The sequence below is a fragment of the Phyllostomus discolor genome, chromosome 4 (assembly GCF_004126475.2).
Source record: "Phyllostomus discolor isolate MPI-MPIP mPhyDis1 chromosome 4, mPhyDis1.pri.v3, whole genome shotgun sequence".
NCBI lineage: Eukaryota > Metazoa > Chordata > Mammalia > Chiroptera > Phyllostomidae > Phyllostomus > Phyllostomus discolor.
The window spans coordinates 183667258-183689556 of record NC_040906.2 but is presented as its reverse complement, the minus strand read 5'-3'; the positions used below and the strand labels follow the sequence as shown (position 1 = coordinate 183689556).

General features: G+C 37.0%; 1 protein-coding gene across 1 annotated transcript in view; it reads right to left on the bottom strand.

Annotated features, from left to right (window-relative positions):
• LOC114495248 (A-kinase anchor protein 7) overlaps positions 1-22299 on the bottom strand; it is a 104304-nt gene that overhangs the window by 79249 nt on the left and 2756 nt on the right. The window contains 2 exon segments of the mRNA XM_036024727.1: positions 6181-6320; positions 18789-18920. Coding sequence (XP_035880620.1) covers positions 6181-6320; positions 18789-18920 — 272 coding nt within the window.

Here is a 22299-nt window from a genome sequence, read left to right as displayed (position 1 = left end):
AAAATAAAAAGCTTTATTAACTTCACTTCTGGTCAAGACAGCAGTATTGACAGACATGGCTCACTTCTTCTTACTACCATATCAAAATTACAACTAAAATATACAACAACAGTCACTGAGAACCATCAAAAACTGAGTTGAATGGAACTCTCACAACTATGGAATTAAATAAACTCATCCATCTAGACCAGTAGGAGAGCTGCAGATGCAAAACCAGCTGGCCCCTCCCCCACATATAGTGCATACAAATTCGGGAGGAATATCTCAGAGCACGGAGTCCCAGACCAGGGTGCCAGTGCCAGGAAGAAAAGCCCCTGTAACTTCTCATTGCAAAAACCAGTGGGGATCAAGTTGGTGGAAGAAACTTCTGGAGCCCCATGCAGTTCCTCTTAAAGAACCCACACAAGGACTCATCTACTCAGACTCACTCCCTCTGAGTTCCAGCACCAGGGTGGAAGTTTGAAAGGCACCAGTAGTATACAGACAGAAACTGAAGGGTCTGGCATCAACATGAGCAGAGGCCACAGTCCCTTTTCTAAACCCTCCTCCTACACACAGAGCCAGCAAGCTGGTGCCAAATCTGAGACTCATCAACCTGGCTAACACTGTTTGACTCACCAACAGAGAATCTGCCCCACCCAACTTACAAACCCACCCAACTTTCGACCCACCCAAGCTGTTGTTCCATATGAATGGCTGGTCTTGATTCATGCTTCACAACTTCCTAAATCGTATCAAACAAGCAGCAGCCAGCCTAGATTCACAGCTTCTCCTGGGAATCTCCAAGCCCACCACCAATAGCAGCCATGTCAGATTGCTTTAAAGCTCAAGCAGAGTAGACTCAGACAAAAACACAAGCAAGACTGACCTTGCCCCACATTACCCAGGAAACCTGTCAACCTTCACACCAGTGGACATCTACAGACCACACCAGAGCACCACCATGCTGCCCCCGCACAGCTGATCCTCCACAGAGGGTGGAGGTTGGTCATCAGAGGTCATGGTCAATCCTTACAGCTAACTGGCCTGGGTAAATCCCACCCATTGACCTGTGAACAACAATCAAGGTTCAACTATAAGAGGAAGGTGTACTCAGCCCACACAAAGGTATACCCTGAGTACCTAGCTTGGGGATAGGAGAGGCTGTGCCACTGGACCCTACAGGACACCTACTACATTAGGCCACACTACCAAGACACGGAGTCAAAGCAACTCTTCATAATACATGGAAACAAACACAGGGAGGCTGCCAAAGCAAGGAGACAAAGAAACATGGCCCAAATGAAAGAACAGATCAAAACTCCAGAAAAAGAACTAAATGAAATGGAAACAAGCAATCTATCAGATGCAGAGTTCAAAACACTGGTTATAAGGGTGCTCAAGGAACTTAGTAAGGATATTAACAGCATAATAAACATCCAGTCAGAATGAAAAATACACTAATTGAAATAAAAAGCAATTTACAGGGAAACAACAGTAGAGAGGATGAAGGTGAGAATCAAATCAATGATATGAAATATAAGGAAGAAAAAAACAACCAATCAGAACAAGAAGAAAAAAGAAACACACCCCCACCCCAAAAAAAAGGATAGTATACACAGTCTCTGGAAAAACTTCAAGCATTCTAACACTTGCATCATAGAGGTGACAGAAGGAGAAGAGAAAAGAGCAAGAAACTTGAAATCTATTTGAAAAATTTATGAAAGAAAACTTCCCTGATTTGGAAAGAAATAGACATGCAAATCCAGGAAGCAGAGAGAGTCCCAAACAAGATGGATGCAAAGAGGCCCACTCCAAGACACATCATAATTAAAACACCAAAGGTTAAAGATAAAGAGAGAATCTTAAAAGCAACAAGAGAAAAGGAGTTAGTTACTTACAGGGGAGTTCCCATGAGACCATCAGCTGATTTCTCTAAAGCAATTTTGCAGGCTAGATGGGGTTGGCAAGAAATATTCAAAGTCATGAAAAGCAGGGACCTACAGCCAAGATTACTCTACCCAGCAAAGATACTGTTTAGAATTGAAGGGCAGATAAAGAGCTTCCCAATCAAGGAAGAACTAAAGGAGTTCATTATCACCAAACCATTATTACATGAAATGTTAAAGGGCCTTATTTAAATAAAAGAAGATCACAACTATGAACAATAAAATGGCAAAAAATACAAGCCTACCAACAACTGAATCTAAAAAACAAACTAAGCAACAAGAAGAACAGAGACAGAATCATGGATATGGACGGCATTGTGATGGTTGCCAGATGGGTGGGGGTGTTGGGAATGTGTGAAGAGGTGACGGGATTAAGAAGTACAAATAGGTAGTTACAGAATAGCCGTGGGGATGAAAAGTACAGTGTAGGAAATGGAGTAGCCAAAGAACTTATACACGCAACCCATGGACATGAACAAAGGTGGGGGAGCTGCCTGAGGGAGTGGGGGGTGCCGGGTGGAGGGGGACAAATGGGAAAAAATCAAGACAACTGTAATAGCATACAATAAAATATAATTTTAAAAAAAGTTTTATTAACTTCTTAAATATTTCATTCACTGAGTAATTTCTTGGTGTTTAGGGGATAAATCAGACATCCATCTGCTATACCTCACCACTAAGCCACATTCCACATGCATGACAACAATGCAATGAGAAAATCCATTTTTATATCTTTAAAGCTTTCTAACTGAGTCAAGCATATATGAGCTCAAAGAAAATACCTTAAAGTAAGTGTCTGAGGGAGTGTGTGCATGTTGTGCCACACAGCCCATGTCTCTGACCTCCACTTTCCACATGTCTCTACCTAACTTGTCTTCAAAGCTGGTTTTTTCCTTGCTTGTCTACAACCATAAAAAGAACTTTAAAATGGGATGATACAGTCATAACTGAAGAAAAGTAAAACATTATCCTCAAATAGAATTTTCTATATCCACCAAGTGCTTAACATACATGATGTTAAGTCCTTTCACAATCGCATTTCCCAGAAAGAAACTGAATGCACAAGTCTACTTTCACATTTTCCTAAGACCAGCAATTTTCACATTACAAAATGATGAAATACAGAATCAAATGTAACAAATGCCTTTTAAAATCTCTAAAGAAAATCGTATTTTTCCATTAGTATAAAAATCTTACCAAAAAATTAATATACTCCTAATTTCTTCAATCCACTTCTGATTGTTCCCTTACATTTTTTAATGTTGATTTACCTTATATTATTACTTCTCATAAGAGAGCATATAAAATCTAGTCAGTTATGAAACACTGAAGATTTATTATAACTCCATTAAATTTTCTTCTTTATTTTGATATTTAAACTAATATATGACTGCAGGTAATGGAGAAACACATACTTTCCACATACTTGAAATTAGGATATTTTTATGCAGCCAGTCCAATTGACTTTCGAACTCCATTTTGTAAAAATATGAAATCATGATCCTCCACTAATAAAGAATTTGAAACATCTAAGAACATGTTTAAAAATCAAAGATCCACGTAAGTTCGAAAACTTTTTTCTTTAAAACTAGATGCCAACAAGTAGAGGCCAAAAGTAGAGCAACTCATTGTGACTGCGCTGGCTCCCAAAAGCTTGTTTGCAGGTCACTTAATTGAAGTTTGGCATACAATCTCCCATTGAAACCATGTTCTAAATGCTGCTGCTTTTCCCAGGCCTTCCCACAAAAGCTCCAGTAAGTAGCTAAAAAGAAAATTAACATTAGATACTTGAAAACAAACAAACAAAGAAGATGCTCATACAAAAGATATAAAATGTATCTCCTGAGGTCCCATTCTTATTGTTCAACCCCATGTTTATACTTAAGCTTCCTGTTACCTACAAATAAGTCTCTTGAGAGAGAAACATTGAATTATTTGGTTTCGAGGTCACTTGAAAACTGTATTCCCCACTATTACAAGATACCCTAACCCCTTGAAGACAAACTACTGTTGAACCTATATTATAAAACCAACATTTATAACATTGTATTTACTATTTGTAATGTTCTGGTTATAACTTAGTGTGCCAAAAGCACATCCTTTGTCCCTGAAATGACATTATCTTGTGTTTATTCTTGGCCAACCACTGTTCTAGGTACTGAGAATGAGCTGAAAATCTTTGTGAGGAAAACTAACAAGTGTCAAATTGGAAGGATGACAAATGACAAAAGGAAAGCTATGAAAATCTTCTGGGGGGAAGGGAGGATTGACCTAGTCAGGGTGGTCATGGCCGAGAGGCTTGAGCTGAGACGTTGGCATTAGTAAAACCAAGAGAGGAAAGAAAATGCCCAGCCAGAGAAGGCTGTCCCTGGGGCAGCGGGCACTTGGCAAGTTCAAGGAAGGCCAGAGGGGCCTCCAGCAGGAGGAAGCGGGCTGTAGGGGAGGTCAGAAAATGCAGAATCTTACAGAATATGACAGACTTTGTCTTTATCCTAAAATCAATGGGAAAAGACTGAAATACACAGGCAAGGAGGCAGACAACATGTCCAGATTTGGGTTTAGAAAATAATCATTACCACCTCCATTTCACACCTGAAGAAACAAACTACAGAAGTTCAGTAACCTGACCTACATCCACAGTAGAGTTTGTGACCCAGCTGGTGTTCGAACAAGGTCTGTCAGACTCCAAACTTGTACTCTTGCCACACAACATCCCAGAAGCTGAGAAGCAGAAACAAAGGCTGTTTCGTGAGAACTAAGACTTGCAGACAAGTCTCCCGTCCTCCTTCCTGTCTGTCACCCTGGAGCAGGTGTGGAGGGAGACACGGAGCTGCTGTTCAGGTCACCAGGAAAGCCACCAGGGGAGGGGTGAAGAGAAAGGGAAGGGGAAGGGCCTAATGAAAGCAATGTATGGAAGCTTTAACAACACCTACGCTGACTGACTCTGTAGGGGAACACTCTTTAAGCAACAAATCAAAAAAGGAAATTGGAGTCTCTTCCAGTCATCAGCCACATGCCCTTGGGGAGGTCACTTCTCCTATTTCATATTCGGTTTCTGTAGGACCTAGCTTCTGACTGCTGGGCTAACCTTTGATTTCCTGCTCTCTTCCAATCCCATGTGCACACGAGAGCCTTTATTTCCGAGAAACCTTTCCAAATAACTCACAAGTATTTCAAAATAACTCACAAGTATTTCAAAATAATATATATTTGTTGGTTACATTAAACTAAATACTTTTAAGAATTATTGAACTGTTAACCCACTAGTATGTACCAGTAAAATCAGAATGTGATTCTAAAATCTTATTGTTAGGAATATATAATATCTCTTTTTCTTTGTCTTCTCTTCCTGGCTACACCTTACCTCATAGACCAGATATTTCCTAAAGTGCCTCAACAGAATTTTTTTCTTTTTATTTTTTTTTACTTCAATTTTGTTTGATTTTTAGAAATTCATTAGCATGCCCTAGAAATATTTTAGTTAAATAAGGGGAGAAGCAAACTGAAAATGCGCCTAGTAAAAGAGATTATAACCCACAATCAAACAGAAATTCATATTTGGCTCTTAAACTGGGCCAGTGTGAATGCAGTCAGTCCTGCAGGTGAGGCACTCTTTTGTAAGGCATCTCATTTCCGACCTCCCCGCTGTGGCAGTTTTAAGTAGACACTGTAGTGTTCTTCCTCAGCCACACATAAGGGTTTCCTAGTATGGGCTAATCGGCTGATCGAATTTCCTATTCATATCATTAATTTTTCAGATTTTTAGTAGATTTCTACCAAGTCTGTCATGTAATACTAAGTTGACACGACAATGAGTAATTTTTAAAGAAACTATGTTGTAATAATCATCACTATAAACAGGACTAAGCAGCAAGAAATCCCAGCTTACCTCCCCAGCAAAGATTTCAGACGCCTCTTTTACCGCCTTGTCCCTGCTCTCAGCTTCTGAAAGTTTCCTGTGATTGTGAACAAATGCTTAGAAAGGAATTTAACATGCCATCTGGCAGTACTTTTTCAAATGGCTTTTGCAAAATTGTCTAAATATGATTGTCGAAATAATATTTTTCAAACTTATTTTTAAAATATATTCCATTTAAGTAGGAATATTCCCTGTGTGGACCAGTTACAATGTCAACAAAAACTCTTAAAAGCTGAGAGCAGATGGGCTTACAAGTTAAGTATTTAGTGTACTTTAAATATAATTTAAAACTTTATAGTAAAAATAGTTGTGTGTTTTTTTTTTAAATAGCACCTCTTTGTTGGTGATCGGAATGGATAGGAAATAGTTGGGTTGATAGTCTTTGTGCTTTTTTTTCCTCTTCTTTATTTGATCTTTACTGATCCGTTCATTTTCTTCACCTTTCTCCAAATCTATTTGAGGTGCATCAGTGACTAGAAGAAAAAAGCAAAATGATAATATATCCAATGCATTAAAACAAAGATAATATAGTCCAAAAAAAGAAATAAGCACTATATAAGTAGCAGTCATTCATAATTGTCATTTTCAGACCTAAAGCAGGAGTTGGCAAACTCTTCCATAAAGGACCTCACAGTAAATACTTTAGGCTTTGCATATCACACACTCTCGGTCACAACTACCCAAGTCTGTTGTAGACAAAACACAGATGAATGTGTAGAGCTGTGTTCCAATAACACTCCTACAAAGCTGATAGCCAGTGTTACTAAGTTCTGACCTAACGCATGACCAACAACCATTCTCACCCCCATGCCACAATTTTCATGAGTAGGAAACATTATTTTTTCATCCATCCTGTACATGTGTATTTGTGACCCCTGCAATATAACCACTTGCAGCAATGCCACGCAAAGTTTGGTTTGTGGCCAATGTCACACTACAAACTATTTCCTGTAAAAATTAAAAGACTGCTTTAGAAACTTTCACAGCAATAAGATAAAATAATTTTGTCTATTGAATTTTGGTTTCTACTGTGTTGGTCATTTGTAAAGCATTTTTCTAATTTAAAGCATTTTTCATTATTTATTTATTTACTTACTTATTTTACAAAAATATCAGTTGGCAATGAACGGGTAATTAAAAAAAAACTTGTCCTTGAACATAATTTGATAAGCACTTAGCGTACTTCCTTTTAAAGTCATCTTTAAAAGACTCATTTACAATACCTAACAATTGTAATTATAAAACTATGCCCCAAATCAGTGCGAAATTGTCTCCTTTCCTACAGACTCTGTCAGGGGACGTCCATATGCATACAAACCCACCATTAACTGAGTTTTCAGGCTGTGTCTTCTTCAACAGCAGTTTACTGTTTCAAAATAGAATGCCCCATCGGGACTTTGTAAAAATACATTTTCTCAGGTGATTTGGAAAGGGGTGGAAGGGAGGAACCAACTTACCTTACATTTAATCCCATAGGTTGGTTTCATCTCTGGATCAATTCTAATTGACCATAGTGACCACCTACACCCAATTCCTTGAGAAGGGGCTGAGCTGACAGCATGCCCGTGTGCCTATGCAACCCCAACCTTACCGAGCCTCTTATTTTACATATGATGAAGCAGAAGAGCAGAAAAACTTCTAAAAACTGCTCACTACCACAGAGTGAAGTCTGATATCTAAACCTCAACTCTCCTAGTATACTTTCTACTCAATCAAACTACTTTTCTACTTCAGTTCTGCCTAAGTAGTTATTATTACACACAAAACCAAAGAGACGTAATTGTCCATACTTTGTTATTCTTTGAAACGATAATAGCAAACAATTTTAAGTGAAGGCCACAAATAGTATTTTAATGCAAACTTCTAAGGAAAATAGAGTATGTTTAAAATTTTTAAACTAAGGGGTGGTAGAAATAGACACGCTTTCTTTCTAGGACTAACATATATTTGTGAGACGTAGAAGACGGGGTAAATAAGAGCAGGTGACGTGGGTAACAAGTCCAACTGTGTCATTGTGAATTGAGACAAATATCCTGGCGTGTGTGTGTATCCATTTCACTACTACATTGCTCAACAGCCAATGTGGTTAAAATGATGTATTTCTCAACAATATGCCTAGTGGTTAATGTGGTTAAAAAATTAATGTGCTTAAACAGAGAACACATATTTCAAATATAAATTATTATTGGCTTCTTTCACGAGCTTCTCAGAACTTTAAAAATTCTATTGCTAAGTAGTCTGCAACATTCTCATCAGTATTATGAGCATGATCTAAATTGCCTCGTATGATGCCACTGGGTTTTATTTCCCATGCAATTTTTTAACATGGAAAATCAAATCAATATGTTTGATGAGCTATTTAGAATTCTAGATATCTAAGAAAAGGTCCCATATCTGATTGGAGTAACACAAACTAAATATACTAATTTTAAACCGAGGCCACAGACATGGTAATGAAGGACCACACATATTAATCCACTCCTAAATACATTTCTAGCCCAACTCCATCTGCTCCTAGTAAACTGGTACTCTGAAAATGAAAACCAGTCTTAATATTGTCTGGACCCAGAGGGTCTAGGTGGGAATCCTGGCTCCCTGACTTGTTAGTGTGATCTTAGAAAAATCACATGAACTTTCTTTACCTCAGTTTCCTACCCTGTAATTGGAGGGTAATAATAATAGTGTCATTTTGAGGATTAAGTGAGTTAATACATGAAAGCTCTTATACTACTTCTTGGTACAAAATAAGATTATTACTAGTTATAATTGTTAGATATTCCTCAGAACAAAATGTAATTAGGGAGATAAATCTGTACCTGGTAAGATCATTTAAGAGGCTTCAAAAAGAAATTGAGATAATTTATAAACTATCCAATGTTTTTTATCGTCCAGACCACTTGGAATATGAAAAGCAGTCATAATAGTTTTTTACAAACTAAATATAATATTGAAAAAAATTTCAAAGGCAAAACACCCATTTTTTAAACTAAAATTACAAACCTATTCTAAATAAGTTCCCAACACCTTTCCCCTTATATCTCATTGCCCAAATCAGGACACAGGAAGCTGAGACAGTGAGTACATGGCAGCTGTCAACCAATGCCGATGTGGAAAATGTAATTCACAGATGGAAAAGGGAAAGGCTGCTGGCAGGGCAACGAGCGTGCCTGCTTCAGACCTGCAGAGGCCGCACTGAGTCAGTGAAAAGGGCCCTGACCCCAAAACTAGTCTTCCAACAGCATCTTTCCGTCAAGTCACTTCATTTCTTTACCTGAGAACTTAAGAGTCTGGCCAATCCTTGGAGATGTAGCTGATTCTAGTTTCGGGGCACAAACACACCAGAGGACCGTGGACATTCAAAGACTCCCGAGACTATGTCAGAAGGTCTCTAGAGCCAATTTGAAAGTCTCCCCATTGGCCACAGACGAGACAATTCGAGTGTCAGATAAAATAGTACTTTCAATGATGTAAAATATCTCAAATAACTTTAAATCCCTCAGTTCAGAATAATAAGCAAAAATTTAAAATAAAAAACTTAGTAGTTCAGCTTTTGAGGAATCTAAAGAACTGTTATTCTAAAAATCTGATGATGAAAGGAAAGAAAAAAAAATCACACATTTATCCTATCTTTTCTTACGACCAAAGAGTCATAGAGGAAATCAAAGAGTTAACTAAGGTAGAGTCCTCCCTTATAGAAATTTTTAGCTAATAAATGCAAAAGGATAGAGTTAAAATAACACCATTTTGAAATACTTGATAGAGTAATGGATCAACCCAAAGTTCATCGATGAATAATCCATTAGATAGAAAGCTGAGGGGAACTTTCACAATGAACACATCAGATGACACAGTGGAAAGCCACTGATTAATCCTAACGTCACAAAAAGACAAGGCCACCAAACATATGTGTCTCCCGATATCACACAATAGGAAATTCAAAACACTTTTAATGTGCAGCATTGTTGTCAATATTACAAAATTTAATCAAGCTCCTAATATAACTACCAGTTTACTGGAAACATAAAGAACAGAGAATTATGTTCAATGACCATAATAGGATACTTCCACACAACATGACTTCTTCAACAATAAATGCATACACTCACATACACACACCAAAAAAAAAGATCAACAGGTGAAAAGAGATGAAAGAGACGTATCAATCAAAAATATAACATATAGACTTTGGTTCCCAATTCAAACCAGTTTTTAAAAAATTATGACAGAGCAGCTGTGCACCAAGTCCCCAAGATGTCACTCCCTGGGTACATGCTGTTGCACCTGGCTGCCTTGCCCCCTACCCTTGACCAAGGTAAACAGACTCCATAAACCTAGAAGGTGCGAGCCGAGCAGTTGGTCATAAGATCTTGGCTTAAAAGGGAGTATCTGCTCAGTACAATGACCCCGGCTGCCACGGGCCCATCGAAGGTCCTGCTTTGATGCGCTGGACATACACAACACTAGCAAGGTCTATCCCAATTTCAGACCCACTCCCAAGACCAGCATTATGTTTTTAAAACTGCCAGAGATAGGAAACAAAAACTTACACAGAAAGGAAAATTGGCCTGAACATTTAACATCTCATGTAAAGTCTGGCAATGATGACTATACATAGTATTATTTAAATAAATTTTCTATTAATCGTTTTTAAAAGTTATGACATAGACAAGTGTGAATACTGACAGGATATTTGATGAAATTAGGAATTACTGTTATTTTCTAGTGTGGTAAAAATGGATATAGTTGGGTTTTTTTTTTTAAGATTCTGTATCTTTTAAAGATGCACACATTGTTTTTTACAGAAAAAAAATATCTGCAATTTACTTCAAAATAACCCAGTGAGAAAGAAGTAATGAATATATGAGGCTCATTATAATATTCTACTTTTGAATATGCTTAGAAGTTTCTAGAGCAAAATTTAAACACACAGACACAGCCCAAGGGCAGGGAAGTTCTCGTTTCTGTGATCTGTGATCAAGGTACTAACTGTCAATGACTATCACCTAGCACATCTGGTGGTGAAATTAAATAAAGAATAGTATCCAGACTAAACTTAACATAGCAGAAAGAGAATCCTAAACCTATAGTCTAGTTTTCCTTTTTTTAAAACTGCAAGTATCAATCTACTTGTGGATTATGAAATCATCTTTAAAAATAATAAAAAAGCATTTTTCAAAAACTGGGATGGGATGAAAAAATGGAATAGAATTACTACAGATAGTACGTTGTTTATGGTCAATTTAAGTACTGCTTCATGAAATTTGAGTTTTTTGCATACATATGTGTATTGGGTAGGAATTAAAGTGTACTTATTTCTTACTGTGAACATAAGACACAGAATTATTTTTGCTGTATTTTACTCAATATGAGCAATACTAAGAAAGGAAACAGACTCAATAACGTGATGTTTAAAAGACCACTGAAGCTTTCGGCATTTTAAATTATTTCATACCTTAACTGTTTAAAATTAAACTGTTCTGTGGATAGCAACTATTTTTGCCATTTTGAACATTCATAAGTCTATTTTGCAGACATCCAGAGAGGGAAAAAAACATAATCTCTGAAGGCAATACTGTTAGTTATACTAGCAATTCTGGTATCATGAGAATGACATAGTGTAAAAACCCCAATTCAGAATACAGCCTCTTGGTAAAAATAAAGTAGTACAAAGTTTCTCTGACTTCCTTAGCTTTCTCTAATCTTACCAATAACTATTTAACTTTCCTGTGAACTGGATTATCTAAATTTTATTTTGGTAGGCATCACAGACAGGGCAAAACTTAAAATTGTCTGATGACAGCTTGGTAAAAAAGGAGATAAATCCTATGAGTATTTATTGCTACAGTTTTATTTAACCTCGTTAATTTATATATATATTTTTTTTTTAATTCAATTAGTTCGGCTGATTTATATCCAACCATTACCTACCAAACACAGTACCTCTTTTTTCCTGTTTGCACATCTTTGTCTTTTATTTGTAAATTTTATTTATTTGGCCAGAATATAAAATCCCTTTTTTTCCTTACTGAACTTCATTTTCTTTATAACTTTGAAATCACAATCTAAGTTCCAAAATTCAATGTGCTATTATTCTTTTTATTTAGTTCATATGAAAATATAATGAATGAAGTATTCGTGTAAGATCTAGTTTAACATTAAAGATTAGTGACCATAGGAGCTAAATGCAGAAAGCTTTGGCCATATGCCCTGGCCTTTCCTTAGATTATTTAGAGTAATTTTCTTGTTTAGAAAAATATTATGAGTAGCATATGCCTTGTAAACCTATCTCATAAATTTATTATACTTATTAATTTTCATAATGACTTCAGTAGCCATTTAATATGCTCCAATGAATCTAGTATTGTTGACAAAGGCTGTAACTCTGTGATCCATGAATTTTTTTGTTTGTTTGCTTTTTACCTAAAGCACTACATGTCATTTTATATAAATTATCTAATTTTTCCTAATGTTTTATTTATTCCCTCAAAAACTACAAGGGAATGAATTATGGAAAAAATTAATTTAATTAGGTAGTCCATCTTTTACTTGTGGTTGATTGTTCTCTCACTTGCTCTTAGCCCCAAAGGCTGAGATAAACTACACTTTGTTTTGATATTCTTTTTGTTTCTTGTTATTACTTCAGCAAAGTCTTTGAAGTAACCATTCTTAAAACCCCCAAATTATGTGAATTAGTATATTACATTTTATAGTTGATAGAATTCTTCCCCCTTACTAGCTGAAAATCTTTGGCAATTCACTAAAAACTGTAATTTTACTCTCCTTACTGAGTTTCTGTGAGGATTAAGTAAGATAATATACAGCATTTACCATGGTGCTGGAAGCACCCAATAGTCTTATAAAGTAGTGTTCAAGGGGTAAATTTTTTTTAAAATATGTAATTTGGCAAATATATTTAGGCAAAAAAATTTGGTATTACTAAATTAATAAAAATACATACAAGAGTCCTGCTTGGTGGGCCTTAGTTGGTGGGAATGTCATCCTGTAGACCATGGGTTCTAGGTCATGGGTTCGACTCCCAGTCAGGGCACCCACCCAGGTTGCAGGTTCAATCCCCAATCAGAGCATGTATGAGAAGGCAGCCAAATGATGTTTCTCTCTCACACTGATGTTACTCTCTCTCTACCCCCTCAACCACCTCCGCTCTCTCAAAATAAATAAATAAATAAAAAACAACATTGAAAAAAATGTCCTCAGGTGAGGATAAAAAAATTTTTTTAATTTACGGAAGCTAGTTCCATACCATACACTATGCTAAGAACTGTCCATGAGTTGAATCCTCCCAAAAACTCAATAACTACAATTATTATGACAATTTTGCAGATTATGAAATTGATCCTAGACACTTGACCAGAATACACATTAAGGAAGTGTAGCAGCAGATTTTGAACCTTGACCGTTGAACTCCACTGCCCCCATCACCACAGTTCAACACCCTTAGCGATATGTTAAGGACAACATCAAAGAGGAATGAGTTCATGCAGCTCTCCATTGACTAAATCAATGAAGCTTTTATCTTTACAAGCAAGTTTTTAATCACAATTAAAATGTGTAATTGTATTATTTCACTAAAAAATCAAGAACATTCCTAAAATTTGAAGACTAGAGAAAGGAACAAAAATTTGCTCATAAACCTATCTTAACATAATCACTATGAATTTGGGTGACAAATCAAAGTGTTTACATGATTATAAAAAAACATAAAGAGCACATATATTTTCCCCCACTTTTTCACTTTGCATTCTATATAGAACTGTTCCCTTAACATACTTTTTAGAAATATTGTTTTCATAATATATAATTGCATGATATATAATTTAAGGCACTTCTACAGCTTATTCAACCATTCCATAATCCTGTACATCTGTGTTTTCTCCCAATATTTTTACTATTTCAAAGACACTGTGACACATGTTTATGAATGAAACTTTTCTCCATAAGTAAGACTATGTCCTTTTATTGGGAATCTCATAAGTGGCTCTCACATGTGAACACTGCTAGAGATCTCAACAAACTCCATTCTAAAACAGCTGCAACAGCACACTGTCAGGAGCAACGTTGATACGACATTAAAATTACTATTTTTTAAAGATATTGCCAATCTGGTAGGTTATAATCATATTTTAATATATGCCCTTTGATATTTATAAAGTTAAATAACTCTCCATATATTTGTCTACTAAATGAATTTTATCTTCTACACCTTTGTCCAACACCAATAATAGTAGCTGGTACATAGCAGGCATTCAATAATTAAGTGTTGAGTAAATTAATATATCTATTAGGCTTTTCTAATTTGTATTTGTTTTCCTGTTTGTTTAAAAAAAAAAAAGGAAAAAGATATCAACCCTTTGTATTATCTGGGACGAATATTTGCCTTAAGTCTTTCATAGTAAAATTTGGAGTATGCTTCCCCAATCAATTACAGAGAGGAAACAGAACATAATTTACCCTTTTTAAAAACTGATTAAGCCTTGGCTGGTGTGACTCAGTGGATTGAGCACCAGCCTGCGAACCAGAGGGTCGCCACTTTGATTCCTAGTCTAGGGCCCATAGCTGGGTTGTCGGCCAGGCCCCAAGTAGAGGGTGCACAATAGGCAACCACATATTGATGTTTCTCTCCCTCTTTCTCCCTCCCCTCCCCAAAAATAAATAAATAAAATCTTAAAAAATAAAAACAATTGAGGATAATCACTTACTATAACAGAGATAGTGATTCAATTTTTATTTGATGCAGCATTTTCTATAAGAATTTTTTTCAGGTAAAAGTATGTTTCCTGATATTTTAAAATACTTAAAATAGTTAAAGTATTTTTAAAAATACAACTTAATAGTATTCAATAATAAATAAGTAATAAAATAATAATTCCCACATCTCCAAAATCTCCAATAACTACAAGGTTAGAATTCTCTGTTAGGTGAGATCAGGACTGTAATAACTTCCCCACGAGGAGGACTGAATTCCACACGTAGGACAGACATGTTGCTTAAAAACAAACAACCAAAAAACCCTCACTCAAATGCTTCATTGTGAATCTTGATTAAGTATGGCTTGACAGTTAAAGGCTGTGATTCTCTTACGAGAATAGATCAAATAAACTAAAGCTCTCCACAAATGTATACTTTATGGGAAGCACACTCAGTTTTTCCTGTCAGCAGTAAATGACTCTCCCTTGCACACTCTCATTCACCTTTCAGGGGCAGGACTAACAGCAACCCCATCTTCTGGGTGGTCTGCTGGGTTTCAAACCTGTGAGTGACACCTCCCCCTGAAAAGAGAACAGACCCATCCAGGTCCAGGTCAACAACTCACTAATGCTGGATTTTCCCCCAGAACACGTCCAACCTACAGAGCCAGAGGTGTGGCTCAGGGTGCATGGCTTCCTCAAATTTTCTAAAAGATTTTCTTTTGCATATGCATTTGAATATTTTATTTCTAATATACATTTATATTCTAAAAGTCATATATTTTACATTTATTCTAATAATATTCTAATACATTTTACACTCTAATATATAACTCTAGTAAAACAGTCTCCTCTCAGAAACTATAGTCTCATTGCAGCCAAGCGGACTGCATGACACCCAATCGCACTGCACCCACACTGAAGGCGGCACGGCTGGCAACCGAGACACACTCAGAACCAAATATCTGGGGAGGAGTTTTCCTACTGGCAAGGGTTCCCCTTCCCACGGTGTTCTTCTTATTAGCACCACTTTCCCCACCGCTCTGCCAGGGTTTCAATCAGCAAGAATTTCTTGGCAGTTAGCTCACAATTTCCACCCACCAAAGGAAACTGAAAGAACCAAAGGCAACAACCAGCCACTTGAGAATTTTGAGGTTGTCGTCTACCACGGAGCCATTCAACTGATTAAATTTCCATGTTACTAAATGTAAGAGAAAGCCCCAAATCCGTTCAGGCTACCAACGAATTGTCCTGTGTTTTGGACACAAGCACTATGACTATATCGTAAGGTTTAAGGGTTGACAACAAAAATCCCACATTTTGTGTATTTCTATAAAAGTCTCTCTTCACAAAAACTAGTTAGCAGTTTCTGGTTTGCAAAGAACTTTACTATTTGTTCCTTTGTGTTTTACTAAATGCTATTATAAAACTGAGAGAACAAGTAGTCCCCCAAGGAACTACGGGATACACTTCAAGGGTTCAGTAAGTAGCATTTGTACATTATTTTGCAATTAAAAATATTGCCTTTCCACACATTACCTCTTGTGATCTGCACAGCAGCACCACATGAGGTAAACAGAAGGAAATGACCCACATTTCCCAGTGGAAGAAGGCCAGCTCACACCGTTTAAGTGTCCAAGGTCACAAAGGAGAAAACAAAGTAACCAAAACTTAAAACACAAGTTTTCTGTTTCTCTAATTATACCACACTGACTATGTGCAAGCTGAAGCTTGGGATTTGAAATCGATCTTCCCACAAAGGTTAATATGACACATGGTGGTTTGGAGTCTAGACTGAGCCACAAAGACTTTCAACTCACAAAGTCTGAACTATCAAAAAGTGGTACAGCGCTGGATGCCCAAAAATGGATTTCTGTGGGGTGACCTGAGCAGGGCCCTAACTTAATGAATAAGATCACATCTTTGGTAAGAAATGTACCACATACTGCAGGAGAAGACCCCTACTCCTATGAAGGACTGGCTGATCTTCCCGACACCCATCCTCTGAAGAAGCGGCTATATCTCTGAGAGCAAGAATGGACTGCAGAATCACTGACACATCCCGCCCCTTCTTTCTGGTCCCCCTGGTCACTGTTTCTCCTTACCAGCGGAGATATAAGAAGACAGTAGCTATAGAAATACTAGTTGCTTTCTGGGATTGTGGTAATATCACTCTCAATCCCCAGTAGAAGAAGCAGTTGTTTCATGTATATTAGATACATGTAAGTCAGAAGTATCGATAGCCGGAACAGTAGACATGTCTCACCTCTTTTTCCATCTTACTGACGAGCACTCAGAGGCAGTGATTCAGAGACCGAGACAGAGATCAGAGGGAAGAAGAGTGGATGGGAGATGCCCACCATGGCACGCAGACACGATTAGTCAGGAGCTTTCTTCTTCATTTTATATCCAAATTGGAGGGAGTAATGAAAACAGAAAGAAGGGACTGCATTTTTTAAATATATTCATTTTATTTGCTCAAAAGTAGGACATTAAGAGGAAAACATGATTAAATCACTGCTATTCTTGCCTCTCATTTCCAAAGGGTATCTTCTACTTAGCAGGCATACTCATTTTTCAAACGATGGTTTCTCTAACAGCTGTGAAAACCATAAAAGCTATTCTCTGCAGGACAACTATAAAGGAAAAGATGGGAAACCTGGGTCCTGACTGACCAAACACCTCTTCACACTTCTTTTTCCCCTTAATATCATGGAATAGGAAAAACTCACTAGTAAGAGTCCAGAGATTTCATACATTTTAAGCACCCCTCCTTACTTCTCCCCAAAATGTAAACCAGGTTTCCTGTACTGGAAGATCGTGTGAGCATCAGAATCACACGGGATATTTAAAAAATAAAACAAAAAGGTTCCACCTGACACAGAGATGGAAAAGAGGAATCTGCAATTTTGTATTACTCCACAGAAAATTCTGATGATCAGGTAAGTTCAAGATGGTCAGCACAGAGGAAAGAATCCTGCATAGTTCACACTCATCGGCCAGGCCTCCTCCGCTGTTCTCAAACCTCTGGGAAGCCTTCCAGGACTCCCTTTACCCCCATATCCAGGTTTTATACCCCTCTTCACACACGTCCTCACCCCACGGATTCCCGCAGCATCTTGCATGGCATTCATCTGTTGGAATTAGGGCTGTTAATGTATTGGCTCCTCCTTGAAGCTGTGAGTTTTTGATGGTCAAGGATTTCAACACTGTTATGTGTTTCAATTTTCCCAATATCTGGCTGGCACCAGTACCTGGCATTTGTCAGGTATCTAATGAATGTTCATCAAATAAATGACTAATGAATCAGAAATCACAGATTTCATAACTAGTTCTTTTCATTTGTGTGATTTTAGTTGATGAACTTCTCTGAGTCTCATTTTCTCTTCTCAAAAATGAAGACATTGAACAAGATAATTTCTTATCTCCAGTTATAGACCCCCAGTCAAGATAAAACTATCAACTCATAGCAAGGTTCTAGGTAAGGCTGCAGACGGTGGGTGGCACAGAATATACAGTCAGTAAATATATGTGGAATACACTGGTGCTTTTCCTTATTTTCCTATTCATAGGTAACTTTGACAAAAAGCAAATATGTCACATTTTCAGTGGTGGTAGCCTCACATATCATGTACAGAACTGTTTTCACAATGACAGGAAATTCAGATTTAGAGAGTTATGTAGTTCCAGCCGCACTTTAATCAAGTAAGCATCGGTTCTCTGAAGTCTGTGGATGGAGCTCTGAGGGACTAATCAGTCTAGTAAATGCATAATTGATTAAAAGTTTAACTGTTTTCAACACTAGCCTGTTAAGCTCCATGAGAGCAGGGACAACGTCTGTCCTGTTCACTGGTGACTCTCCCAAATGCCTAGCAAAGTGCCTGGCTCACATCACAGGGCCAGTGAAGGTTTGTCACGTGAACAGGTGCTGCTGAAATCAGCACTGGCTCCAGAATAACCGAAGAAGGAGGCCACGAACTACGGTGTGTGCTGCCCCCCTGATTGCTGAAGGTCCTTATGAACTACAGGATGATCTGGCCCAAAGTTTGTGGGACATGTCTTAATATTCCCTGTGATACTTTTGACAATAGAATACCAACAGATAACCATTAATTAACAACCCAAACTCAAAAACATGGCAAGTGTTTAAGGTGAATTTATTAAGGAAAAATATATACACATATTGCTAAATTTACTACTGTTTCTAAATACATATTTATTTAATAAAGTACTTACTTCCACAATCATCTTTAATATTTATAGTAGCGAATGGCATATCTACCAGAGGATCCATAGTATTGGCTTCAGATTCTTCTGCTATTTCCCTTTTTCTTGACATATTTTCACAACCATTGGAATTTACTCGTTCTTTAACATGTCAAAAAGAAAAAAGATGTATTATTAAACGTAATTAACTTATATTCTAAGCTAAAAATAACTGACTTCAATATAAATTAACATGTTAAGAAATGATACCACTTCTATTCAATATATTATGAAACTACTTAAATTAATATTATATATACCATGGTCTACATTTTCATAAATGCACTTTTATGCTAAGCAGCTGTAATAATTTTCTGAAGCACTATACTCAAATCAGGGTTAGATGAAGACTTAGTTAAAAACAATCTTCAAGATCTTTTACAGCTATATTTTCTTAATTCTAAACCTATATTTTTTCACATACCTTTTGAAAACAGACCAACACAGTTTTGTAGGCCTTTCTCATGTTTATTTTTTAACAATATCACTATGTATTCTCATTCGTATAAGTTCTGACCTTTATTTTTTTCTTCAGTAAAGACTTTTAAATCTTTTCTCTCCATTATTACAGTAAAATTGGAAATTCAGTCAAAAATATATGGCTCTAAATATACTATTATGGAAATTCAATGATTAAAAGACAAAAGACCTTATAGTTTACTATGAGTCTAATCATAAACTCGCAACTATTCTAAATATGTAAGAACAAGTAACTGTTTCCTTTCTATTGTTATGCTTGCACTGAAAACTATACTTTATACTTAAATAAAAATTCTAACAGACCAATACAAAAGCTGTAACCGATAAATACGTCTCCTGTACCGCTGGGCACACGCAGCTGCACACAAAGGGCCATCACTGACCGTGGCACTTACACCTGGGAAGCTAGCAGCAACAAAGAGTAGTGTTTGTGCAATTCAATATGCACAGTCTGAATGAAAGTCAGAACAAAATGAAATAAACCCATCACTTGTTGTTCTCTATTTTATTCTCAATCTAAGTAATTAGTAATAATTTCTAAGGATCTAAGGTACGGCATAGTGACTAAAGTTAATACTGTATTATACACTTGAGATTTACTAAGAGTAGATCTTAAGCATTCTCACACACACAAAAAACTATGTGAGGAGATGCATGTGTTAATTAACTTGATTGTGATAATTATCTCACAGTGTATACTTATATTAAATCATCAGGCTGTTCACTTTAAACTGATACAATTTTACATGTTAGTTATACCTCAATAAAGCTAAAAGGGGAAAAGAACACAGTAATATGAAATTGGCCCATTTAACACTGACATCTTAACACTAGCTCCCAAGTCTCTAGGCCACTTGGAAATATACTGGATTCTTGGCATTATGTGAACCTTTATGCTCTAATGACACATTCTGAAGTCAAGAAGGAACATTAAATAGCATGGTTAATTAAATTTAGTCACCTTCTTTAGCGAAAAGAGTTCTTGCAGTAGTTTAACATTTAGTATGTTATGCTCAATTAATCAACAACAGAGAACAAGAGTTATGCAGGTCACTGGCTGTACCAAAAAGAGAATCATGCAGTGACAAGGGTGACAACAGTGGCATTTAGGTAATGATGAAGGCAAGCTGGCTGCTGTAACAGAAAGGTTTTGAGACTAGACATCAGTCTAGCTGTGTGATCCTGGGCAACTCGTGTGAACTATCTAGGCCTCAGCAGTTATTTGATCTCTTACATGACAAGGCCATCGTGGTTGAAAAATTCTCAACCCTGGCAGCCCATTAGAATCACTTGAGGAGGTGTTTTTAAATTACCAGTGTCTGTTCCCTCCTGGGGCCAAGTAAATCACAATCTCTGGGGACCGGGCCAGCCGCCTGTATTTTTTTAAAGCCTTGCAAGGTGATTCTAATGTGCAATGGAAGTTTGAAAAACACTACCCTAGAAAACCCCCCCTTTCACCTCTGTCATACTTTGTTTCTACACCAGACTAAGGGACTGTGTTAACGACTGATAACAATTGGTTTAAAGGTAAAAACTCGAACCAGACGTTAACTATCAAGGCAATCATTCCTGATCCCCAGTTCAGGGCTGACTTAGGTAATGCGGTCTCCTTCTAGGTAATCGTGCTTCCTCCCGTCACAGCACGAACACATCCTGTTACAGATGTCCACGTGGCTGTCTTCCCCTTTAGACTCTAAGGTAAAGGGGCCTACAGTTTGCAGCCCAAACCCAGGCACTTTTGAAAGTGAATAGGGAAGCTTTTCATAATTACACTCCTATCAGTTAGTAGGGTCATTTTACTCTAAATTTCTTAAGTGCCATGTCTTATTCTCCTTGGATTCCTCAATGCGTAGAACAGTGTTCAGCTCACAGTAGGTGATCAATACATTTGTACTAAATGACTGAATAAAGGTCACGTACACATTTGGGAGTGGCTAATAAATTATTCCAGCCGCGCTGCAATACAGCTTTATTGCACCGCCCACGAAAAATAGCTCCTGCTGCTTAAACGCAGCTTCAACACATCAGATTCTCATTTTCTCAGAATGAATGAAGGAAAGGTACTACATCCCGTATGACAAAAACAAATACTGACGCATAATATGACTTGCTCAACACCATTCTCCATCTTAAATAAAGCATAGAGAAACTCTCGATGGCAATGTTATGTCAAAATCCACAAGAGTCTAGAACATGAAAAATGAACTTTGTTGCATTACATTGCAGAATACTTGAAACTATTTTTTATAGTTCTTAATTATTAACTCAGGAAACAGAGAACATTTTGTTCCAGTAACTCTTGAAAAAACTGCTGGCCATTCTACAGAGCAATGTTTCTCAACAGGGTTCAAATCTAGAAGCCTTCTTTCAGTTCTTTAATCTAAGCTTTAGCATTAGGCAGAGGCTGGAAGACAATAATTATCCACAGACAAACATATCCATCATAACTTTTATAGAAGGTATACATATTTTATTTTTAGAAACTGCCTTAAAATAACTGACCCTTAAATGAAGAACTTAAACTGTAAATTCATTGTTTTCAGTACTTAAAATTTGGTCTAACCTTAGTTAAAATAAAATTCTATCTTTTGTAAAAGTCCAAATAAAATCAATGTTTCGACGTGCACTAATAACATAAAAACAAGGTCAAACTGGCAAACTACTACTACTACTACTCACAACAGGAGCCAACATTGAGCCTGTACTATGTGCCCAGCACAGCCAGAGAAGTACTTTACAGCTAGTAACTCCACACAACCATGCTATCAGGGAGGTACTATTGGGTTGGCCAAAAAGTCAGTATGGTTTTTTCCACAAAATAAAAGACATTTTTCATTTTCACCAATAATTTCATTGATTTGGAAATTCTGAGTATGTGGGCACTTCTCCCGCATGGTAGAACCTTGATTGTTTTCAATGCTTCTATTTGATCGCTAACAACTTCAACGGGTCTACCCCAGCGACCACAGAGCATAGTACAGGGGGAAATCTCCAGCACGAA